This window comes from Nansenia antarctica (genome assembly GCF_963989245.1).
Source record: "Nansenia antarctica genome assembly, chromosome: 17".
NCBI lineage: Eukaryota > Metazoa > Chordata > Actinopteri > Argentiniformes > Microstomatidae > Nansenia > Nansenia antarctica.
The window spans coordinates 3,911,930-3,931,687 of record NC_137687.1 but is presented as its reverse complement, the minus strand read 5'-3'; the positions used below and the strand labels follow the sequence as shown (position 1 = coordinate 3,931,687).

General features: G+C 46.8%; 3 protein-coding genes across 5 annotated transcripts in view; all 3 read right to left on the bottom strand.

Annotated features, from left to right (window-relative positions):
- actn3b (actinin alpha 3b) overlaps positions 1 to 2,793 on the bottom strand; it is a gene marked incomplete at both ends in the record, with an annotated part of 32,325 nt that extends 29,532 nt beyond the window's left edge. For 2 of the 3 annotated variants that reach the window (XM_080547639.1, XM_080547641.1), the window contains one exon: positions 2,653 to 2,790. In XM_080547639.1, coding sequence (XP_080403765.1) covers positions 2,653 to 2,790 — 138 coding nt within the window. Of the gene's footprint in view, positions 1 to 2,652 lie in introns of all 3 variants that reach the window. The other variant, XM_080547640.1, reaches the window with a different exon arrangement.
- A 6,175-nt stretch (positions 2,794 to 8,968) lies between these two features.
- On the bottom strand, positions 8,969 to 14,923 carry rbm14b (RNA binding motif protein 14b). The gene is made up of 5 exons (XM_080547856.1): positions 14,912 to 14,923; positions 13,148 to 13,500; positions 11,665 to 12,742; positions 10,300 to 10,368; positions 8,969 to 9,678 (listed from the first exon to the last, which is right to left on the bottom strand). Exons 2-5 carry the CDS (start codon positions 13,494 to 13,496, stop codon positions 9,354 to 9,356), a joined length of 1,821 nt encoding a protein of 606 aa, XP_080403982.1. The 5' UTR covers positions 13,497 to 13,500; positions 14,912 to 14,923; the 3' UTR covers positions 8,969 to 9,353.
- Positions 14,924 to 15,171: 248 nt separating this feature from the next.
- ccs (copper chaperone for superoxide dismutase) overlaps positions 15,172 to 19,758 on the bottom strand; it is a 10,992-nt gene continuing 6,405 nt past the window's right edge. Inside the window, exons 7-8 of the mRNA XM_080547187.1 lie at positions 16,863 to 16,966; positions 15,172 to 16,517 (exon numbers count right to left, since the gene is read on the bottom strand). Coding sequence (XP_080403313.1) covers positions 16,361 to 16,517; positions 16,863 to 16,966 — 261 coding nt within the window. The 3' untranslated portion in view covers positions 15,172 to 16,360. The remainder of the gene's footprint in view (positions 16,518 to 16,862; positions 16,967 to 19,758) is intronic.

Genomic DNA, 19,758 nt, shown 5'->3' with positions numbered 1-19,758 from the left:
GGGTGCTCTATACAATCTTTAAGATATCAGAGAAGCCAAAGGCAATGTAGACGGTAATACACTTTGATAGTGTGTGGCAGCATCCGCCTTCCCCTCTTCAGCTCCCATGGTAAATCTCTGTCTGCCTCTCACTGTTTCTCTCTGATACAACCCACACACACAGAGATAACTTCCATTTATACTGCCACTTTCACTCATCTCTGATTCCAAAAACAGTATTTTTCACCCTGCTGCTTTTCTGAGGTGGAAGTCAGAGAGATATGGCTAGTGGTGGGTGTAGTTAGTAGATGGAATCTTTTTCTCATCTGTCTTTCCCACTAAAATCCTCTGGCGGTCAATTCTCAGATACAGTATCTCACACCCGTGTAGACCGTAGACAGCACCGTTCAACAACTAACCCTCGACTCCCCGAGCCGAGAGAGGAATCAAAAGCGAACCGACCGGTCGTCGGTATGAGATTCAAGCGAGGATAAATATAATAGCAAAGTCGAAATTTACAAGTCACAGACAGGAATAAACTGAGAGGAGAGAGCGTGTCTATTTCTAATCCTGTATCATATTCAAACAGTGTGTTGACAAACACTTTATTACTTTGCCTGTGGCCGTGGATTTTTCCACTGAAACTTCTCAAGGATGGGGAGAGAGAACAGGTGGTGTGGTGGAGGGTCTCTTTCAGATTAATTTCACCGCGAAATGATGCGCTTTCTATATTTATGCGATGATATCAGCTCCTTGAGCATGTTCTTTATGTGACAAATAGCGAGGAGGAATAGCCCGTGACCTACTCCACCCCCAGACCCTGGGGGGGGTCAACTCACACGCAGGAGGACCGTGTGTCCTTCACAGACACCGATCCTCTTACACCCTCAAAAAATAAAACACGCTAAACAGAAAAAAGAAAAGAAAAGTGACATTACGCCACCTCAACAACTTGTTGAGGAAAAAGAGAAGGTGTCAGGAAGCTGTGACTGTTGGGAGAAGGTTAGAGCAGGTTTGGGCCCGACAGCAGTGTAGGGAGAGAGGGGGAGAGAGCCAGCGAGGGCAGGGAGGGAGGAAGGCCAGGGAGGAAGGGAGGGGAGGGGAGGACCAGAAAGAGTTCAAGAAGGTATTTTTAGATCCTATGCTTATTTGTAGGTCTGAAACTAACCCAGGGTGTATTTCTACTGGCCCTGCCACTTCTTCGCTACCTCACTCTCTCTGGGCGCCGCCATCTGTTGAGTTCTCTCACCCTTGTCAGGACCCAGGCCAGCCTAAGGGCCGCAGTGTGCTGTGTGAGAGGAACTTTTCACACAGGCATACGATCTCCTACCTCCACCGGCCCAATGCATTAGCTAAAAATGTGCAGCCAAAAAGGATTATGATTTATCCTTTATGGCAGCAGGCAGAGCATTAAGAAGTGCAAAAATGAATGGCAGAAGTTAATTTATGTCTCTGGAAGGAAGAGGACCAATGACCAAAGAGTCCAATGAGAATAAATGGTGACATATCATCCTAAATGTAGGTCGTAGGTATTTACTATTTTCCCGCTGGACATTGTATGCAAAAAAAAACAATTCTAGTCCTCTCTCACCCCATAAGTGACTAAACTGCTTGGTACCCATGGGTATTCTTCTGCAGTCAGCAAGAGGAACATGTGTTCAGATAATTAAATGAAGACATCATGCCAAAACATCGCCATAAGAGCCAGCCAGATATGTAGAAACAGCTGACAGGCGTGCATGTACATGTAATTCACTATTGTGGTACGGTTTCTCCTCCCAGTTTAGGTCAGCCCAGTCAGATGTCATCCTGAACTGTCTCATCAGCCCATTGACTTTTGGGTTTGACAGCTCATTAAACGCACCTGTCATATATCCTCCACGGGAAGGCCAGCTGATCGCCAAGACAAGGGGTGGGCCTAACTTCTCTCTCCTTCCCTACTGCTCTTACATGACACTTCCCAAAAGTCTCAAAGTCGGTAGCACACTTAGACATAGGGTAAATGTAGCTTTAGGAGGAGTGGGTATACATTGTAGAATTCAACAGTCTTGTATATAACATATATAACTAGATAATTATATATAACATAGAATTAGCAACTTCTGTCTGGGATAATTGACCTATGTTGACTGGTACTGTTTGTAAGATAGTTAATTAAGTGTAGTGGTGGCTCAGATCTGGCCCAAGTGGTGGTGAAATGAAGGGGAGATCCGTGCGTAAAAGGCGCACATGTGGTGCCGGCTGAGTTGTTTTATGGCTCAGTTGAAATGTGAGGGGAGGCAGGGTATATTTAGATGCCGACTCCATGACGCTGTCGGGGGGGGGGGGGGGGGGTAACTGAAAGACAACACTGAGAAAGTTGCACGACCCCGAAATATCTTAGTGCTCGCATCTTCCAGAAGAACTGCGCCAACTCCTTACCCATGGCCAAGACGCGCGACCACCTTAGGGTGTTTGTCTGTGTCGTTTAATTCCCTTGATATCTTTATTCGATTAAAAACAAATTAAGTTCAGTGAGTAGGTAACATCAAATGAATGTGATTCAGTCTTGTCCGTGGACTAGTTGAAGAAGTCATTCACGCACACACAACAGGGTGGGAGGACAGGACACAGAACAGTCTATAATAAGTCTATTAGGGCACAATAACGGTCCCAACCAGACCTGAACCTTACCTTCCTCTGCTGTTTCTCCCAGGCGGGGTCCAGGAGTAGGTCCCTGTCCCAGTCATCCTCCTGGCCCATGTAGCGACCCTCCTCGTTCATCACGTAGGACGTGGCGTGGTATTGCGCTTGGGTTTCGACAGCAATCATCATGCGTCTGTATAGGGCTTCAAGTGCCCCCTCAGATTACAGAAAGAAATGTTTCTCAATTGGAAGATTTGACGCACTCTGGGGCCGTATTGCTGCAGCAACCCCTCCTTGGGCTTAGAGGACTCGGGTGTTGCGTCTGTCAGGAGAAAGAGGGAAGGGTGGCAGAGTCCAGACTCCACTGGTGCAGAGGTGCCTGTGCAAGGTGATGGTCTCTCCCACTACCCGAAGACCCCGTGCTTAGCCGGTGCTCCTTTCCTGGTCAAAAGTGTCACACGTGACCCCGCACCCCAATAAGTATGAGAACCCGGGCGCAGGGGGTATCAGGTTCAGACCCTAAACGGTGCGATGGGGCGGGGCTGTTGGTAAGGGTGTGTCCTGTTCAAAAGCGCACGTGTTTGTGACTGGATGGAAGGACACGTCAATCACGCCCCTTTCGCGGAGAAGTTCACGCCCCTTTCGCACCTGTTGCGTCTGGTATCTCCGACCTTACCCATTCCATACGCGCTGCTGCAATGTTAGCCTTGAAGGCCTCGGGTAACTTAAATCGTGACGTTAGAATTATAAGGTTCTATCTCCATTGTTGTCAAAATTGAGTTTTTTTTTACATAATCTGATCCATTAGGTGTTTATTAATGCCTGTGTGGTGTTATTTTTAAAATGTTGACATTTTTGAGTTAGTAATTCATAAAATACAAAGGTTCCATCTCACAAAACATAATGGAATGTAAAAACTTTGACGCTCAATATCTCTGAACTGCCCTAAACGGAGATAGAACCTTATCATTCTAAACGGAGATAGAACCTTATAATTCTAAGCTCACGAAATGTCCTCACAGCTTTTCCCTGTCTCGTCTTAAATGCTGCACTGAGATGACATTTTTAATTCTTATAATCTATATTATGTAATAACACCGCTTTATTGTCATATTCTTCCTTTGGCTTTGTTGAGCTCATTTTTATTGCACAATGACATTAATTATCTGGATTAAATTAAAAAGAGAATAATACATGGAGGTTCTTTTCAAAAACGGAATTTATTTGAAACTACCATGCACATCATCATACAATGCCTCAAGACATAATGCAAATGGGATATACACACAGTATATCAAATTGGGTTATTATGAATAGGAGTAACACATTACCATAAGGCATGCAGATTATTTTTCAATTTCAAAAAACCCCATATTCCATAATCCAGTATTGTGTGCAAAAAGTACTTTCTTCCTACAATGATTATATTATAGTTCATTATTCTCTGGAGGTATATATCACCAAGAGAAATCAAATCATCCAGAATATGATCATCATTCATTACCATTACAATAAAAGGGACACGGTAGGCAACATGTTACACTGGCCTGATGGTAATTACTCTTCATTGAACTGTAACTACACTTGACTTGATCCACATAGTAGCTAATTCTAGAAAAGAAAAACGTAGTCACTGTGTAGCTACACAAGTACACTATTGTTACTGGTTGAATTGACATTCAATGTGACTGTGAAGCATTTTAAGGCAACAATGTCAAGTGTGACCAAAAGAATTTGACAGACTTGGTTACTGATAACTTGTATCCACAGACCGCCCCTGGGTGGCAGTCTGGTTCCTCAGAGGATAGGGGTGAAACAGTTTGGCAGAAACTGGGCAGAACCTACCCTACTGGAAGGCTAGGTGGAGCCATTAACCATCACACCTTATTGACACCTATCCAGTTTCCCTCAGATCTGCAATTATACTCCACTGCAGAGTTCCAATTTGGCTCCTTGCCACTCCTGTAGATAGTAGACGTAATACAGTAGTATTTTGATAGGCGATATGGTCATTCTGTCTTGTCTTCTGAAAGGGTTGAATTCTCACCATATTGCTCATCTCTATCCATCTACAGGAGTAACCAGGGGTTACGGACCGAGGGTCGCTTTGGAATTCAGCATGCATCCATCAGAACGTTGGGACAGTGTAGGAAAGAGCAGCACACCACTGAAGAAGAAGTCTTTCCCCCCCTATTCTTGAGGTGATTGACTGCAGTATCGACGGTCATCTGTACTGATTACTATTTAGATTTGGCATTCAGATTATTTTTAACAAGAACACACAACAGTCATGACAATAGGCCTTGTTGTTAGGCTTTTGCGAGAAGAACATTGTCTCTGCAAACACAATCTTTTAGACTGTCCAGAGCAGTGGTTACCAAATAGGGTGTTGTGCCCTGTGCTTCTCTTTCTCTTGTGACCCTCAAGAGAAACACAATGAAATAAATAAATAAACTCTAACAACCCCAGTGTGTAAGATTCCACTATTTGAGAACCACAGATCTCGGCAGTCCTCCAGGATCAGCATCCGAAGGGGTTCTAGGTGAACAAGGATGGATCGGAGCTGGAGATCTCAACTCACCTTCCTTCCTTCCATCAATCTATCCATCCTTTGTTTCTTTGACGAGGCAGAGAAGTTGAGAGCACCGTCCTGTCTTGTCTCCACCACCCTTCCCCCCCCCACACAGCAACACACCTCCCAGCTGTTCAGAGACGTATGTTGAACAACTCAGTTGTAGTGTCTGTCTGTGTGGGTGTTTGTTTAGCTATCTTAACATGGGGACATTCTTTACAGATTTTACACATACAATCCACAAGTACAGCCAGTGCAAGGACAACAGCTGCTGATTCTAGTGAGAGAAAATAGTTCCCATACCAAAAAAGTCCTATAGGAGTCCTGAGATTGCGGTGAATCTGCAGGTAGGTAGTTTAGCCACATCAAGGGCTTGTCTTATAGGACGTTTTTGATCAGGTAGAGGGCTGTCAGGCCAGGGGGAGTCTGACATGTTATCCTCCAGAGTGAGGTAAGTTTATCGGAGTTGGACCAGATACATTGGAATTGATTCATTCAACTGCAAGGAGGAAGAGTAAGTGTTTGAAATCCCTGTTCACAGCCAAGGCAAAAAACAAACTCACAGTTTTAGCAAAGCAACTCTAAACCTACAAAAGTCTCTTTTTATGAGGAAACACAGTACAGTACTCTGCCTCCAGTGACAGCCACCAAAGGTCCATTGTCACTCTACCAAGCCTCTAAGGTTACTGGGGGGTGGAGGGGTTCTGGTTCTGCTGTAGCAAAGGGCCTGATCCGGGCCAAGAGTGGCACCCTGATCCAACATGGAGGCGGCGGTGGCGGCGGCAAGCGTTGTGTGTACGGCGGAGAGAGGCGCAGAGGGGGAGATGGGTTTGAGGGGAGGGGCGGCGAAAACGGCGGTGGAGAGGAATTCTCTAGAGGGGTGGCGGAGGAGGGGGGGGGGGGAATCCACATGTGCCAAGCCTCAATGACGCCCCCCCCCCCACGCAGTCTCTCTCTCTTTTTCTCTCTCTCACACACTCGTACACGTACACAAACAGTCTCTCTCACTCGCTCGCTCCCCTCCCGCCTACACACACACACTGTCACTCTCCCACACTTAACACATCAGCAGGACAGAGTTAAGACTGCCGGGTACAGCCCCCCCCTGTGCTGGCGAGAGATAGGACAAGTCACTGGGTCTTCTAGAAGAAGTGGTGACCCCCCAAAAGAGAGAAGCCCCCGGAGCTCTGGCAATGTCAACGCAGGTGAGGGAGCTACGGAGGGGGGGTGGTGGTGATGGTGGAGGAGGGGAGGGGGAGGGTGTTTGGTCAAGGCATAGTCAAGAGGGAGGGAGGGGGCGGGGCGGGACAGTGCTTTTTCATTACCTTGGTGGAGAGTTCCCACTGCATTCATTGCGCGACGCTAATAGTCTTCCCCCTTCGCGCCACACTCACACTGGTGTTCCGGATGGCTGGGAGACCTATTTCAGTTGAAATAGTTAAGTCAGTAACGGGCTCGGGTACAGCACAGACACATGCAGGTCTACAGTGGACACAGACACACATGGTGGTGGTGTTGTTGTTGTTGTTGGTAAGGACCAGACCAGACACACAGCCCCCCAGCCCAGCCCCCACAGATCAAAATGCAGGAGAGCCATTCTATCTGTGCCTCTCCCCAGCTCACGGATGGTGGTGTGTGTGTGTGTGTCCGTCCATTGGTAACCCAAGGACAGCCATCTCCAATCAATGCGAGTAATGCACTCAACATGGAAAGCGCAATTAAATGCGGTGATATCAACACCTCTCCCTCTCCTTAACAGCCCAAAAGAGCTAAACAGAAAAGGGTTGTCAGAGGTGGTTCTTTTAAACTGTTCTGTTTAGAGTTTGGAGTGAGGCTGGAGAGAGAGAGAGGAGTGCCACCCCCCCCCCCCACAGACTTACCCCTTCCACCCACCGAGGCAAAGGGGGGGCTCAGACAGACAGCCTAGTCCTTCCACCCCCAGGCCTCCCTGGCTCCCAGTCATATGGGTCTGGTCAGTTCAACAGGAGGAGAGACAGGAAGTGAAAACAACGTAACACGTAAACAAGAATGAGAAAAAACCCTCCAAACCCTTGGGATTCTTTTTACCACAGTAGTCAGAAAACATTCTTTATTTTAATGGTGGGTAGGTACATATTAAAAAGCATGCCGGTATTTTCTTTTATTTCTTAAAAAAAAAAAAAGAAGAAAAGAAAAAAAGGCGGAAATTAAAATATCTCTAAAATACGAGTCTGAGACATGGCACACAACAACTAGACATTTCGCAACCGCCGGAGTCCCACAAGTGATGCAAGGGGTGGGTGTGTGTGTGTGTGTGACACAGAGAGAGGATATGAGATGCAAAATGCACTGAATAACTGAAACCACAGGAGAACGGGGGAAGGAAACAGCGGGGAGGAGGAGTCTTACGGAAGGGTGTGCGCAACGGAGAGCCAGGGTAACTGAAAGAAACTGCTCCATCTCTCAAATCATTGGCGCTAACTATCATTAGCCTTTCCCTCTTTTCTATCATCTCTCTGATTTAAAAGACTGAAGTATAGTAATAAAAAAGCACTTCAAAAACAAGGGAGATCATCCACTAAATGCACTTCACTCAAAGCTTAGGCACCATGTTAAGCTCATCGAACAGTGAACACCATGATTTTTAGGAAGTCCCAAAAAGGTGTAGACTCCACCATGACACGACTCACACACGAGACGCGGGCAGGGGAGCGTTTACATTACAATTCATTGCCCCCCGCCCCCCCCCCCCACAGCCTGTATCTGCAATACAAAAACTAAACTGTAACAAACAAAACAAACAAATACTTAAAAGGCCTCTCAAAAATACAGTAAAGACTAAGAGAATATAGAAATCCTTGTCACTAAAATGTGGCATTCCCTTCCCAAACTACTGACACTGATATACCGTGCGGATAGAAGGCAGACGTCACCCGCTAACCCATCGATCTAATCTCACTGTCAGAGGTAGCTAGGTGTAAGAGTACGAGAGGGAGACATGCAGCAGCATCTTTCAGTGTTCTGTTTACAGTGGGGGGATGAGGGTAAAGGTGTGGTAGAGGACAGAGGGGTAGGGAGACATGGTACAGGAATAGTACTAATAAAACTGTACAGTGTGTCTTGTGTGCCTTCAACACTCCCTAGGTAAAAGATAGCGAGGGGGGGAACCAGGAGGCTGCGTCTGTGTGTGCGTGTCTGTGTGTAACATTGTGACAACTGTAAGCCAAAACATCTCTCTCACACACACACACACACACACACACACACACACAACAGTCCCAACATATAAAAGACATAGAGACCGAACCAACCCTGGACCTCTCTAAACCCACCTCAGTGCAGACCACAGTTATACACATTACTTCACATCTAAAACCTCTCATCTGTCTGGGGGGGTTTAATGTCATTTCAGTTCAAATGAGGCAAAAAAAAAAGAAGCATGTCTGAATAGATTATCGAGTGGAAATTCATAGAGCCAAATAATCATTCATGTTATTTTTTTTGGGCCTTAAAATGTTCTGTATGTAGTTAACTTATCTGTACAAAAGGCTGTAAAAAAAAGCGACTGGTAGTCAGTCAGTCGAGTACTGGCACTCGTCTCCACCCTCGAGACCGTCTAAATACAAACAAGTGTACGAGATAAAAAAAGAAGTGGATCAGGTGAGAGATTCGCCTCTCCACCTTTCCAAACTGCACTGGGGTGTGTCTCACCAGGACCAAGGTTGGGGCGACCAGGTATCTTTACTGGAAGTAAACGGAGGAGCCCTCAATTTCAAACCCAACCCAACCCCACCCAGACAAACCAAACACGCACAGACACACACACTCGCACACACACACACCGAGACACACTCACACACACACACACCGAGACACACTCTCACACACACACCGAGACACACTCTCACACACACTCTCACACACACACACCGAGACACACTCACACACACACCGAGACACACTCACACACACACCGAGACACACGCGCACACACACCGAGACACACTCACACACACACCGAGACACACTCACACCGAGACACACTCACACACACACCGAGACACACTCACACACACACCGAGACACACTCACACACACACACCGAGACACACTCACACACACAGCCGCTGCGGAGGGAGGAGTCGGGGCGGGGCGGGGCGGGGGGGAGGGAGGAGGACAGAGGAGGAGGAGGAGGTGACTATCGGAAGGGAGGCTCAGGCGTGTGAAGGGAGAGTTCGGGGCGGCGGAGGAGGGTCTCCTTGCGCGGCGGCGGCAACGGCGGCTCATACACTCTGGGGGCGGCGGCCATGGCGGCGGCCACGGCGCCGGCGGGCACCCCCCCCGGCCTGAGGGCGTCCATCGCCGTGGCGGGCTGCTGGGCCGCGTGTTGATGCTGCATGCCCTGGATGGCGCTGGGCGGAGGGTAGGCGTACTGGAACTGCGGGTACTGCTGCAGCTGCTGGAGCTGTTGGAGCTGCTGGTACTGTTGGTACTGCTGCTGGTAGTACTCGGCGTAGTACTGCCTGGGAGGGAGGGAGGGAGGGAGAGAGGGGGTTTAGATGATCTTACAAGGGGATGTGGAGGTGGAGTCTTAAAGCGGTAAAATCTGGGATTTTGAACATGAATTTTTTTGAAATGTTTTATGAATTCTAGCAAGGATAATTAATTCTGGACATTGATAACGGAAGGTATAAAATGTTAATGGTCGACAAACACTGGGCGGCTTCAAATCGTCGGTTAAAACGGCCGTTTTTGAATCTGACGACTGACTAGTCAGTCCTTTAGCTCCGTCAATGAATTTGAGAGCCGGGTTACGTTTCTCTAGCCGTATACCCTCGGCTGTTTACCCCCCAAAAAAACGTTGCAGGGAGAACAACGCTTTGTTGTTGTTTTGGATCCCAGATTTCCCCTTTCAAATATATACATCCATACATACATATAGCACTTTGAGTAAAAGTCTAGTAAAGAAAGTATAGTTATTTTACGATTGCAATAGTAAACAACACACACACAAAACCCTCCAACGATTAAAAGCCTCCTATCCCTCCCAGATTCAAATACATTGGCTAGATTAACAGTTTTATCTAGGACAGTTTAATCTGGACAGTTAATCTACTGGGCGGGGGGGTTAGCGGTTGGCGTACTGTAGCTGGGAGTTCTGCTGGAGCTGCTGGTACTGTTGATACTGCTGCTGGTTGTACTCTGCACAGTACCTGATAGGGGGGAGGGAGGGAGGAAGGGGACAGAGAGGGGTTTTAGATTATCTAACAGGTGTAGTCTTAAATACTAAATACGCACAGAAAGCCTGAGTAAAATGTACTTGGTCTAGGAGACGGTATATAGTTTTCAATTGAAATAGTGAAACAACACACAAAACAACGTCCCCAAACAACACCCTCCTTTTCTCCCCAGAGGAGGAGAAATACACACTGACTAGACCAGTTGGACGGTTAAATCTACTGCCTGGAGCAAACTGCTGTTGTGACATATAGGTCAGTGTGTCTGCAGTGCTCCCTGCTACAGGTAGCTAAATACCTGTGGGCCTAGGGGAGGGTCAGTGAGTGTAGTGTAGGAAGTGAGGAGGAAGGCACATGTAAACAGTACTGCACAACATAGGAAAGGCTCAGAGAAGCCTTTAAGAGTCTATAGAAGCCTGGTATGGTTAGGGTAGAGGGTGTCCACTACATTAGGGAGGGTCAGAGAGTGTCGACTACGGAGAGAAGCCTACAAGAGCCTAGTGGTAGGGACTAGGGAGAGTATATTTTGTTACGGTACATGTGGGAATACGGTACATGTGGGAAAACTAGGGTTAGGGTTAGGTGCTAGGGTGACTTGGTACATGCTGGCATGTCTAACCCTAACCTTAACCCTAACCCTAACCCTACCCCTAACCCTAGTTTTCCCACATGTACTGTATTCCCACATGTACCGTAACATATATACAGAACACCAGAGGGTCATACCGTGTTAAATAAGGACCTCTTCTTATTTAACACTCTCTGGCACTACTCTGATAGTTCTGTAATGTACTAATAGTAGCACAGGAAAGGTGTCAGAGAGTGTTGAATAAGGAGAGGGCCGACAGACCGTGACGATAGAATTATAAGGTTCTATCTCCATTATTGTCAATATTTAGTTTTTTTACATAATCTGATCCATTAGGTGTTTATTAATGCCTTTGTGGTGTTATTTTTTTAAATGTTGAAATGTTTTAGTTAGTAATTCATAAAATATAAAGGTTCCATCTCACAAAACATAATGGAATGTAAACATTTTGACGCTCAATATCTCTGAACTGCCCTAAACGGAGATAGAACCTTATCATTCTAAACGGAGATAGAACCTTATCATTCTAAACGGAGATAGAACCTTATCATTCTAAACGGAGATAGAACCTTCTCATTCTAAACGGAGATAGAACCTTATCATTCTAAGCTCACGAGACAACAGTATCACTGGGAAGAGAGCCCGAAAGTGTCAAAGACAGAAGAAAAGACAACAACAGTTACCTGGCCATGGGGTCCTCGGCTGCCTCGGCCGCCTCCTCGGCCGCTCGCCCGGCGGGCGTGGGGAGCAGCGGCCTGCGAGGCTTCACCCTCTGGTACATGAAGGGCTTCAGCACCGGGTCCGGCAGCAACGGCGCCGAGCGCCTCAGGGGGCTGCGGTCCCTCTCCCCGGACTTAGCCGCCGCCGCCGCCGCGTGCGCCGCCGCTACAGTCTGCTGCTCGGCCAGAACCTGCTGGCCCTGCGCAAAGTAGTGCGCCCGCGCCGCCTCGAAGAGCGCCGTGGGGTCCGCCCCGCCCATGGCCGCCCCCATCGCCCCCATGTGACCGTAGACCGGGGTGGCGCCTCCGTAGTGGGCGGGGCCGACCGCGTAGGCTTGGTTGAGCGCCGCGGCGGCCGTAGGCCCAATCTCCATGCCGGGGCCCGCCGTCAGGTAGACCTGGTGGTTGCCCATGCCCTGGGCGTAGACGGGGGTGGAGTAGCCGGCGGCTGCGGCGGCCGCCGCGGCGGGGCTGGTCATCTGACCGTAGATTTGGGGGTTGATGGAGCCGTACATGGGCGTGGCGCCCTGGGTCAGGGCCGCCGGGCTGGCCACGGCGCCGTAGAGCGCCTGGTTGGCCGTCACGTTGCCCACGCCGTACACCTGGCTGGCCAGGGCGCCGTACACCGCCTGGTTGACGGGGTTGCCGTCGGCGCGCGTGCCCGTGGTGAGGCCCGTGAGCGCGGCGTACGTCGGGTCGAAGGTGGAGGTGTTGTACACCGAGTTGTGGACGCTCTGCTGGACCTGGAGGGGCAGCCCGGCCGCGGCGGCGGCGGCTGCGGCGAGCACGGCCGCCTGGCTCTGGTACTGCTCCAGAGACGGCTTCCCCACAGGGCACTCGCCGGCGTAGTGGCCCTGCTTGCCGCAGCTGACGCAGGGGATCTTCCCCGTGGGCGTCTGCTTGCTGGGCTGGACCTTGCTGAGCTCCACGGAGAGCGGGCGGCCCTTGAAGGAGGTGCCGTGGAGGGCCTCGATGGCCTGGAGGGCGTCCTCCTTGTTCTCCATGTGGACGAAGGCGTAGCCTGCAGAAGAGGAGAGCCTGGCTGTCATTGAGCGCAGGGACACCAGTTAGAACCACACGGGGCATGCCACACACACTTGCTTAACCCATACTACTACACACAACAACAAAAACAGAGAACCCCCAAATGTTCATCTCATCGGGATGCTGTGACACTGTGACAGTGCAACAACAATTTTGCCTTTTCCACTCATCATCATCCCCCCCCAAAAGGAATTGTAAGCTTTGAGCACCTAGCCAAAAGATAGGTCCTATCTATCTATCCTATCGATCTTTATGATAGGACATTAGAATGGTTAAATAGAAGAGTTCTGTCAATTTTAGTTTTAGAAATGTAATTTCTCTACGGTCATCCTATACAACATTGGAGGCTGAGAGGGGGGGGGGCTCTCTGTGAACGTGTTATTAATGACGACTCACGGCTCACCTTTGACCTTGTCGCACTCTAGCACTTTGCCGAAGGTCTGGAAGAGTTCTTGGAGGTCTTCTGTGGTGCACATGCCGCTCAGGTTACCCACGAACACCTTGGTGGAGTGGAGCGGGCGTCCCCGCGACTCTTCCACCACCAGGTTGCGACCCCGAAACTCCCGGCCGTTGAGCTCCCGGATGGCCCGCTCGGCGGCCCCCTCGCCCTGCAGGTGGACGAAGGCGAACTGGCGCAGCACACTGCAGCTCACCACCTGGCCGTAGGACTCGAAGATGGCCGACAGCTCCTCCTGGGTGGTGTCCAAGGCCAGGTTCCCCACAAAGAGCTTCACCGTGTTGCTCTTGTCCATGGCGCTGTTGTGGTTGACAGACAGGGTATATACAGGAATCTTGAGGTTAATTTGAAAGTGACAGTTGGATCTAAGTGACAGTTGACACTAGAACAGCCGTGTCTATGTTGCCTACAGAGGACGCCACAACCCAAGAGAAGAAGAAGAAAGATGGGGAGGGGAGGGGGACGACGACAAGAATTTCACCACTGAATTTCACCGTTGACATGGCAGAACTTTTCTAACAAGATTGACTATTGGAGAATTATTTTACGTATACAATGTGACAGACGAAAACACCATAGCAACTTGGGTTAGTTTAGTTTCGCTCTGTTGGTTAAGCAAATCGAGAAAAGGGATAATGCGCACAGACCAGTGAACAGAAAGACACACCCTTACTTTGATATACACACCCTTGCCTTTATATATGAAGATTTAAGACGGTACTGGATGTATCTAGCCTCTCCGTGTGTCCTGCCCTAAATCAACAACAAGTTGACTTGGTTCGTCTATAGGTCAACCAGTACTACTGGTTTGTCAAGACCTTAAGTGTTGCTGGACCTAAATGCAGGTTATGAATCAACCAGCTAAATGACACACCATGACACCACCAGAATGACCAGTTCCTGCTTTCTGCGCATAATCAATGAACACAACATTACATAGAATACAAGGCGATCATGCGATATATAAGATCATGAGATGAGAACATCTGTTTACTGGAGAAATCTTTCCCAAAAATCTTTCTGGGGATCTGTTTTTTTTCTTCTTCTTTTTTCTGATGACGCAGCAGGAGACAAAGTAAACACTTTTTTTTTCTGCGTGAAACATTAATCGACCACAACTCAACCATAACTATTGAACTTGCCCGGTTCAAAACCCAAAACCCCGCATGCCACAAGATGATCCGTTCCCCCGGGATCTGAGATCATAACGTATTCATATTCATAACACAACATGTTTTCTCTGGACCATGAGTCACGGACAGAGAAAGAGGAGGATGCTGCTTGTTTTTTTTTGTCTGACTGGACAAAACCATGCGACGAGATCGCTCTCTCTGCCTCTGTCTACTCCAATAGAGTAGGTTTATGGATGTGATCTATTATAAACGATCGCGATCAACAATCAAGCACCACCCCGACACAGCGATACAATGTAGCCAGATCGCGCAAAACATTACAACAATGTTACAATCGCGGCATATTTTTGCGCAACCGAAACGGATACATTCACATTGCCACACTGGTCGTAGGACTTCAATGCAACGAGAGAGATTTGCACTTTCAGGATCCACTACTAAGACTGATCGCCCTCCTAAAGGACAGATCTTTCACTGACAAACGAACACAAACGAGGATTGTAAATGCTTGTAATCATTGCATCTATTTTTTAAGTTGAAAATGAAATGAAAAAGGGACGAAAATCTACCATCTTACCTAGGCGGTGGTGTGTTTCAAAATGGTAGCGCCTGCTTCCGTTCACAGAGTGACGGGGGTTCTTCCATTGGGGTGGGTGGGGGGCTGGGCTACACCACCACACGGCGTAAATGCTGATCCCACACATTTCGACAGAGATCCGAATAAGCTGACCAATGAATATCATTTTTTAAATTATTGATCAAACATGTGTACGCTCACACAGAACGCTCACACAAAGCCATTCAGTTTAAAATGTCAACGGATGTTGCTCTTCTTTATTGCAAAAGATACAAGTTACAAAAAACACGTCGACAATAATTACAATGTAATAATGACAATCATTGGAATCACATTCATTTTACAGTCAAACGACCGCAAATCAAAATGTACTGCAACAACAACAATGACTTCCATATAAATCATAATTATTCAAGTTAAGTCATTAAATAAAGGCCTTCTTGAAATGCAATATGCTGACTAATGCATTTGAGGACAATCACATTTGTACAGGGTTTGGGTTAGAGGGTTAGGGTTGTGGAGTAAAGCACTTAAATAAAGGATCAAATTGTCATCAAACATAGAAGGACAATAGTGATTTCCTAATGTCACTGTCGTTGACAAACAGATGGTGAAGTGGTTATTGAGTATTGTGTCTGTAGATCCTATGTTGAAATTGTTTTTAAATATCAATAAACAAATTGTTAAAACAAATCGTGAGCTTAAAATTATACGGTTCTATCTCCGTTTAGGGCAGTTCAGAGATATTGAGCGTCAAAGTTTTTACATTCCATTATGTTTTGTGAGATGGAACCGTTGTATTTTATTAATTAATTACTAACTAAAAAATGTCAACATTTAAAAAATAACACCACACAGGCATTAATAAACACCTAATGGATCAGATTATGTTAAAAAAAATCAATTCTGACCAAAAATGGAGATAGAACCTTATAATTCTAACGTCACGGAATGTTAAAAGCGAGAGGCAGTATTTTGGTCCATCCCCCCGGCATGGATTTGAAATAAATGGGGGAACACACCTTGTAGGCAACGTTTACACCAATCCACTGCCTTTAAATGCCTTTAGAGGGAGCTGAGCAAGTGCACACTTAGTGGAGAGGGGTAGGGAATGAACAATATGAACAACATGAACAACAAGCGCCAAGTACGACACGGATAGGATATAAATGCGGCCCGGTTCAGCCTGGTTCTGCCCGGTTCGGGTCGGGTCAGCCCGGTAGTGGAAAAGCGCCATATCTCAGCCTAACTCTCTCTGTCTCACTCTCTCTCTGTCTCACTCTCACTTCTCAGTCTCACTCTCTCTGTCTCACTCTCTTTCAGCCTCACTCTCACTCTAGTCTCACTTCCTCTCAGATCTCAGTGCAGGTTATCACTGTGACATCATCAGCCAGTAAGGTTGGCAGGCAGGTCACATGATCACAGGTGGGCTGTGGTCAGGTCACATGATCACAGGTGGGCTGTGGGCATCTCAGTGGTCTTACTGCGGCCCGTCCCGGCCAGGGGGCGGTCCCTCTCCTCCCACAGGGTCACCCCGTCACAGGCGCAGATCTTCTTAGCGTTCTGAAACAGGCCGGCGGAGCGAGCGATGATTCCACAGGCCAGCCTGTTCCAAGTGAACACAAAGTAATGGATACAGAGAGAGAGAGAGAGGGAGAGAGAGAGAGAGAGAGAGGGAGAGAGAGAGAGAGAGAGAGAGAGAGAGAGAGAGGGAGGGAGAGAGAGAGAGAGGGATCAGCACTGACCAAAATATAAACAAGAGAACAAGAGAAACTCAATCCCTCTCATCATATAATCACCTATAGTAATTCACACCTAACCGATACTACACCTCACACCTAACAGATACTATCTGAAGCCTAATCACTCAATCAATACTCATTTTTATTGTTCTGCTGCAAAACGTTTTCCACTGACCGCATCTACTGACCAAGACCCTGAACCGTCTCACCTCTGCCCTGAGTTCCCAGTCTGCTTGGAGAGAGGGTGGCCCCCCCTCCCCAAGTCGTCCTCCCCGGCGTCCACCACCAGAGAACGGCCAATCACATCCCACACCTGCAGGACCAGACAAAAGAGCAGTCGATGAGGTACATCCTGTTTTTAAAAAAACTAGTCAAAACACATCTTTTCTCCCTGGCCCTTGACCTGAGGTGAGCCTGCCTTCCCGACACTGCACTCTTTGCACTTTTATTTGTACTGCACCTTGCTTTTAGTGTATTTTTCTATTTGATCTGTTTTCTTTCATCTGTATTCTATCTCTTTTATCTTGTTTTTCTCTTTATATTTTATCTGTTAAGCACTTTGGGCGTTGTACATTTTGTGCTATATAAATAAACGTTACTTACTTACATATTTATAGTATAGTAGTATAGTATAGTAGATAGTGTACATAGCCTTTATTTATGTAAACCAGCTCTTTTCCCTTCTTGTTTTTAGTCTTTTTTCCAAGCACCTTGGGAGCCCCCCCTCCTAAATTTCGTTGTATGGTACCTGTACTGTATTAATGACAATAAAGACCATTCATTCATTCATTCATTCATTCATTCATTCATTCATTCATTCATTCATTTCTCAAGAGATTTTCACTCAACCAGTACAAAATATGTGGCACGGTCTGGTGATTAAGGTCTGCATGTTGGCAATTCTCAAGATGCGCAAATGACCAAAAAGCAGGGGTTTTTTTCATATTATGAAAAGAGCCCACTCAACATAACAAGCAACAGTTTTAGGATCATTAAATACTTCATCATTTGTGAATTGGATTCACTGTATTGCGTCCCCGTCCTGCTTCGGGCTACTGGGTTAAGTGATACACGGCTTGTCAACAAACTTAAGTTTTAGGACTTGTTCAAAAGCAAGGACTGTGTGATCATCTAATTATGTGTAGTTAAGTGTTTTCAAGCACGTTAATGTTCTGTCAGCATGTTGTGATGTTGCTAAACACGCAGTTAGATGTTCATAGCGATGTTCCTTCTTAGCTGCTAGCTAGCTACCAACGCGATGATAGCAAACGCATCTGTTTCGATTCAAAGCGAGTTTCTCCGCTATTTGGTTTGAGGCGTACCAACATTCAAATAAGCATATCTTCTTCAACTATTTTCAGATTTCAATGTATGACTCATTTGAAATCTTACAATCTATTCTTTCATAATCTGAAAACAATTCTAAATGACCTAGTGTTGTTCCGATACCGATACTAGTATCGGCATGGCCACCGATACGCACAAAAATGCTGGTATCGGTATCGGCGAGTACTTTACAAAAACGTAAGTTTTTTTTTTTTTTTTACTTACGTTTTACAAAAACTTTACGAGTTTTACAAAGGTTTTGAGCAGTGCCAGACTAAGTGTTAGCAATAATTTTACATCGAGGTGAGTATGCGGCTCAAAAAACATGTTTTTTTGTTTTGTTTTTTCAAACGCCGTGGTATCGGATCGGTACTCGGTATCGGCAAGTACTGCACGGTCAGGTATCGGTATCGGTATCGGGATCAAAAAATGGTATCGGAACAACACTAAAATGACCGTGCCCTACTTGGCGACTTTTTGGAGAGAGAGAGAGAGAGAGAGAGAGAGAGAGAGAGAGAGAGAGAGAGAGAGAGAGAGGAGAGAGAGAGAGAGAGAGAGAGAGAGAGAGAGAGAGAGAGAGAGAGAGAGAGAGAGAGAGAGAGAGAGAGAGAGAGAGAGAGAGAGAGAGAGAGAGAGAGAGAGAGAGAGAGAGAGAGGAGAGAGAGAGAGAGAGAGAGAGAGAGAGAGAGAGAGAGAGAGAGAGAGAGAGAGAGAGAGAGAGAGAGAGAGAGAGAGAGAGAGAGAGAAGAGAGAGAGAGTGAGAGAGAGAGAGAGAGAGAGAGACCTTCAGCTGAGAATCTCTAGTCTGAACGAGGCTCTGCCATCTGGTCCAGCCACGATATTTCCCAGATCACCTACATGCTGGAGAAATCACACACATTCAAGGACATCACACAAATGAGCTTTTCACCAGAATTCAAAACATATAGTGTATAGAAATAAATGAGTCAAAAATAGAACTCTAACTAGCCCATATAAATCCCTCAAACCTACTACATCTGACAGTGAAAAGGCACTGCTTATGAGTATACAGGGTTCCCACACCTTCTGAAACATCAAATTCAAGCACCTTTCAAGGACTTTCAAGACTCAATTCCCTCAAATTCAAGGACACAACACGGCATAGTTTGAGACAGATCTAGATGAGAATTTATATAATAGGAACTATCCGCTCACAGACAACAATTAAAAAGAGAAGTTTGAATGTGTGAACACTAGATGGTCTCTTGCTTTCTCTACCACAGCACAGCAAAACAATACATTGTGAAATATGTGTAAAGTTAAGCAATACAGAGACTTATTTACTAGTTGATGAGCTAAGTAAGAGAGAGAGAGAGAGAGAGAGAGAGAGAGAGAGAGAGAGAGAGAGAGAGGGGGGGGGGGGAATTCAAGCACTTTCAATGACCCATGTCATTTTAAAAAATGTTCAAGAGCTTGATTTCTTTTTCTCAAATTCACAAACTTTCAAGGATTTCAAGGACCCGTGGGAACCCTGACAGGGTATTGAGCAGGACTACAGTGTATGGGTCTGCTTTAGAGGTAGGAAGGAAACTGTACCCTCTCTGGGTCTTGCGGAGCGCCATGCTGTCTCCCATAGGGGTTATAGTGTTCTCCACAACTGCACAAACACAGAGAGAGACATGATGAGTCATCTGTGTCCATGATGCCACCTGAGAGAAAGCAGATTCAAACTATGACCTCATGTACAGCGATACCATTCACAAAGCGACTTAAAGTCCATAGAGAGGCCTGTCCAGAAACAACCCCTACCATCCTGGA

Coding starts and splice junctions, on each gene's coding strand:
- rbm14b (XM_080547856.1), bottom strand. CDS start 13,496: ATGGACAAGAGCAACACGGTGAAGCTCTTTGTGGGGAACCTGGCCTTG. Junction 12,743..13,147: donor AGAGTGCGACAAGGTCAAAG/GTGAGCCGTGAG, acceptor GCTCAATGACAG/CCAGGCTCTCCTCTTCTGCA. Junction 9,679..10,299: donor CAGCAGAACTCCCAGCTACA/GTACGCCAACCG, acceptor CCTCCCTCCCAG/GCAGTACTACGCCGAGTACT.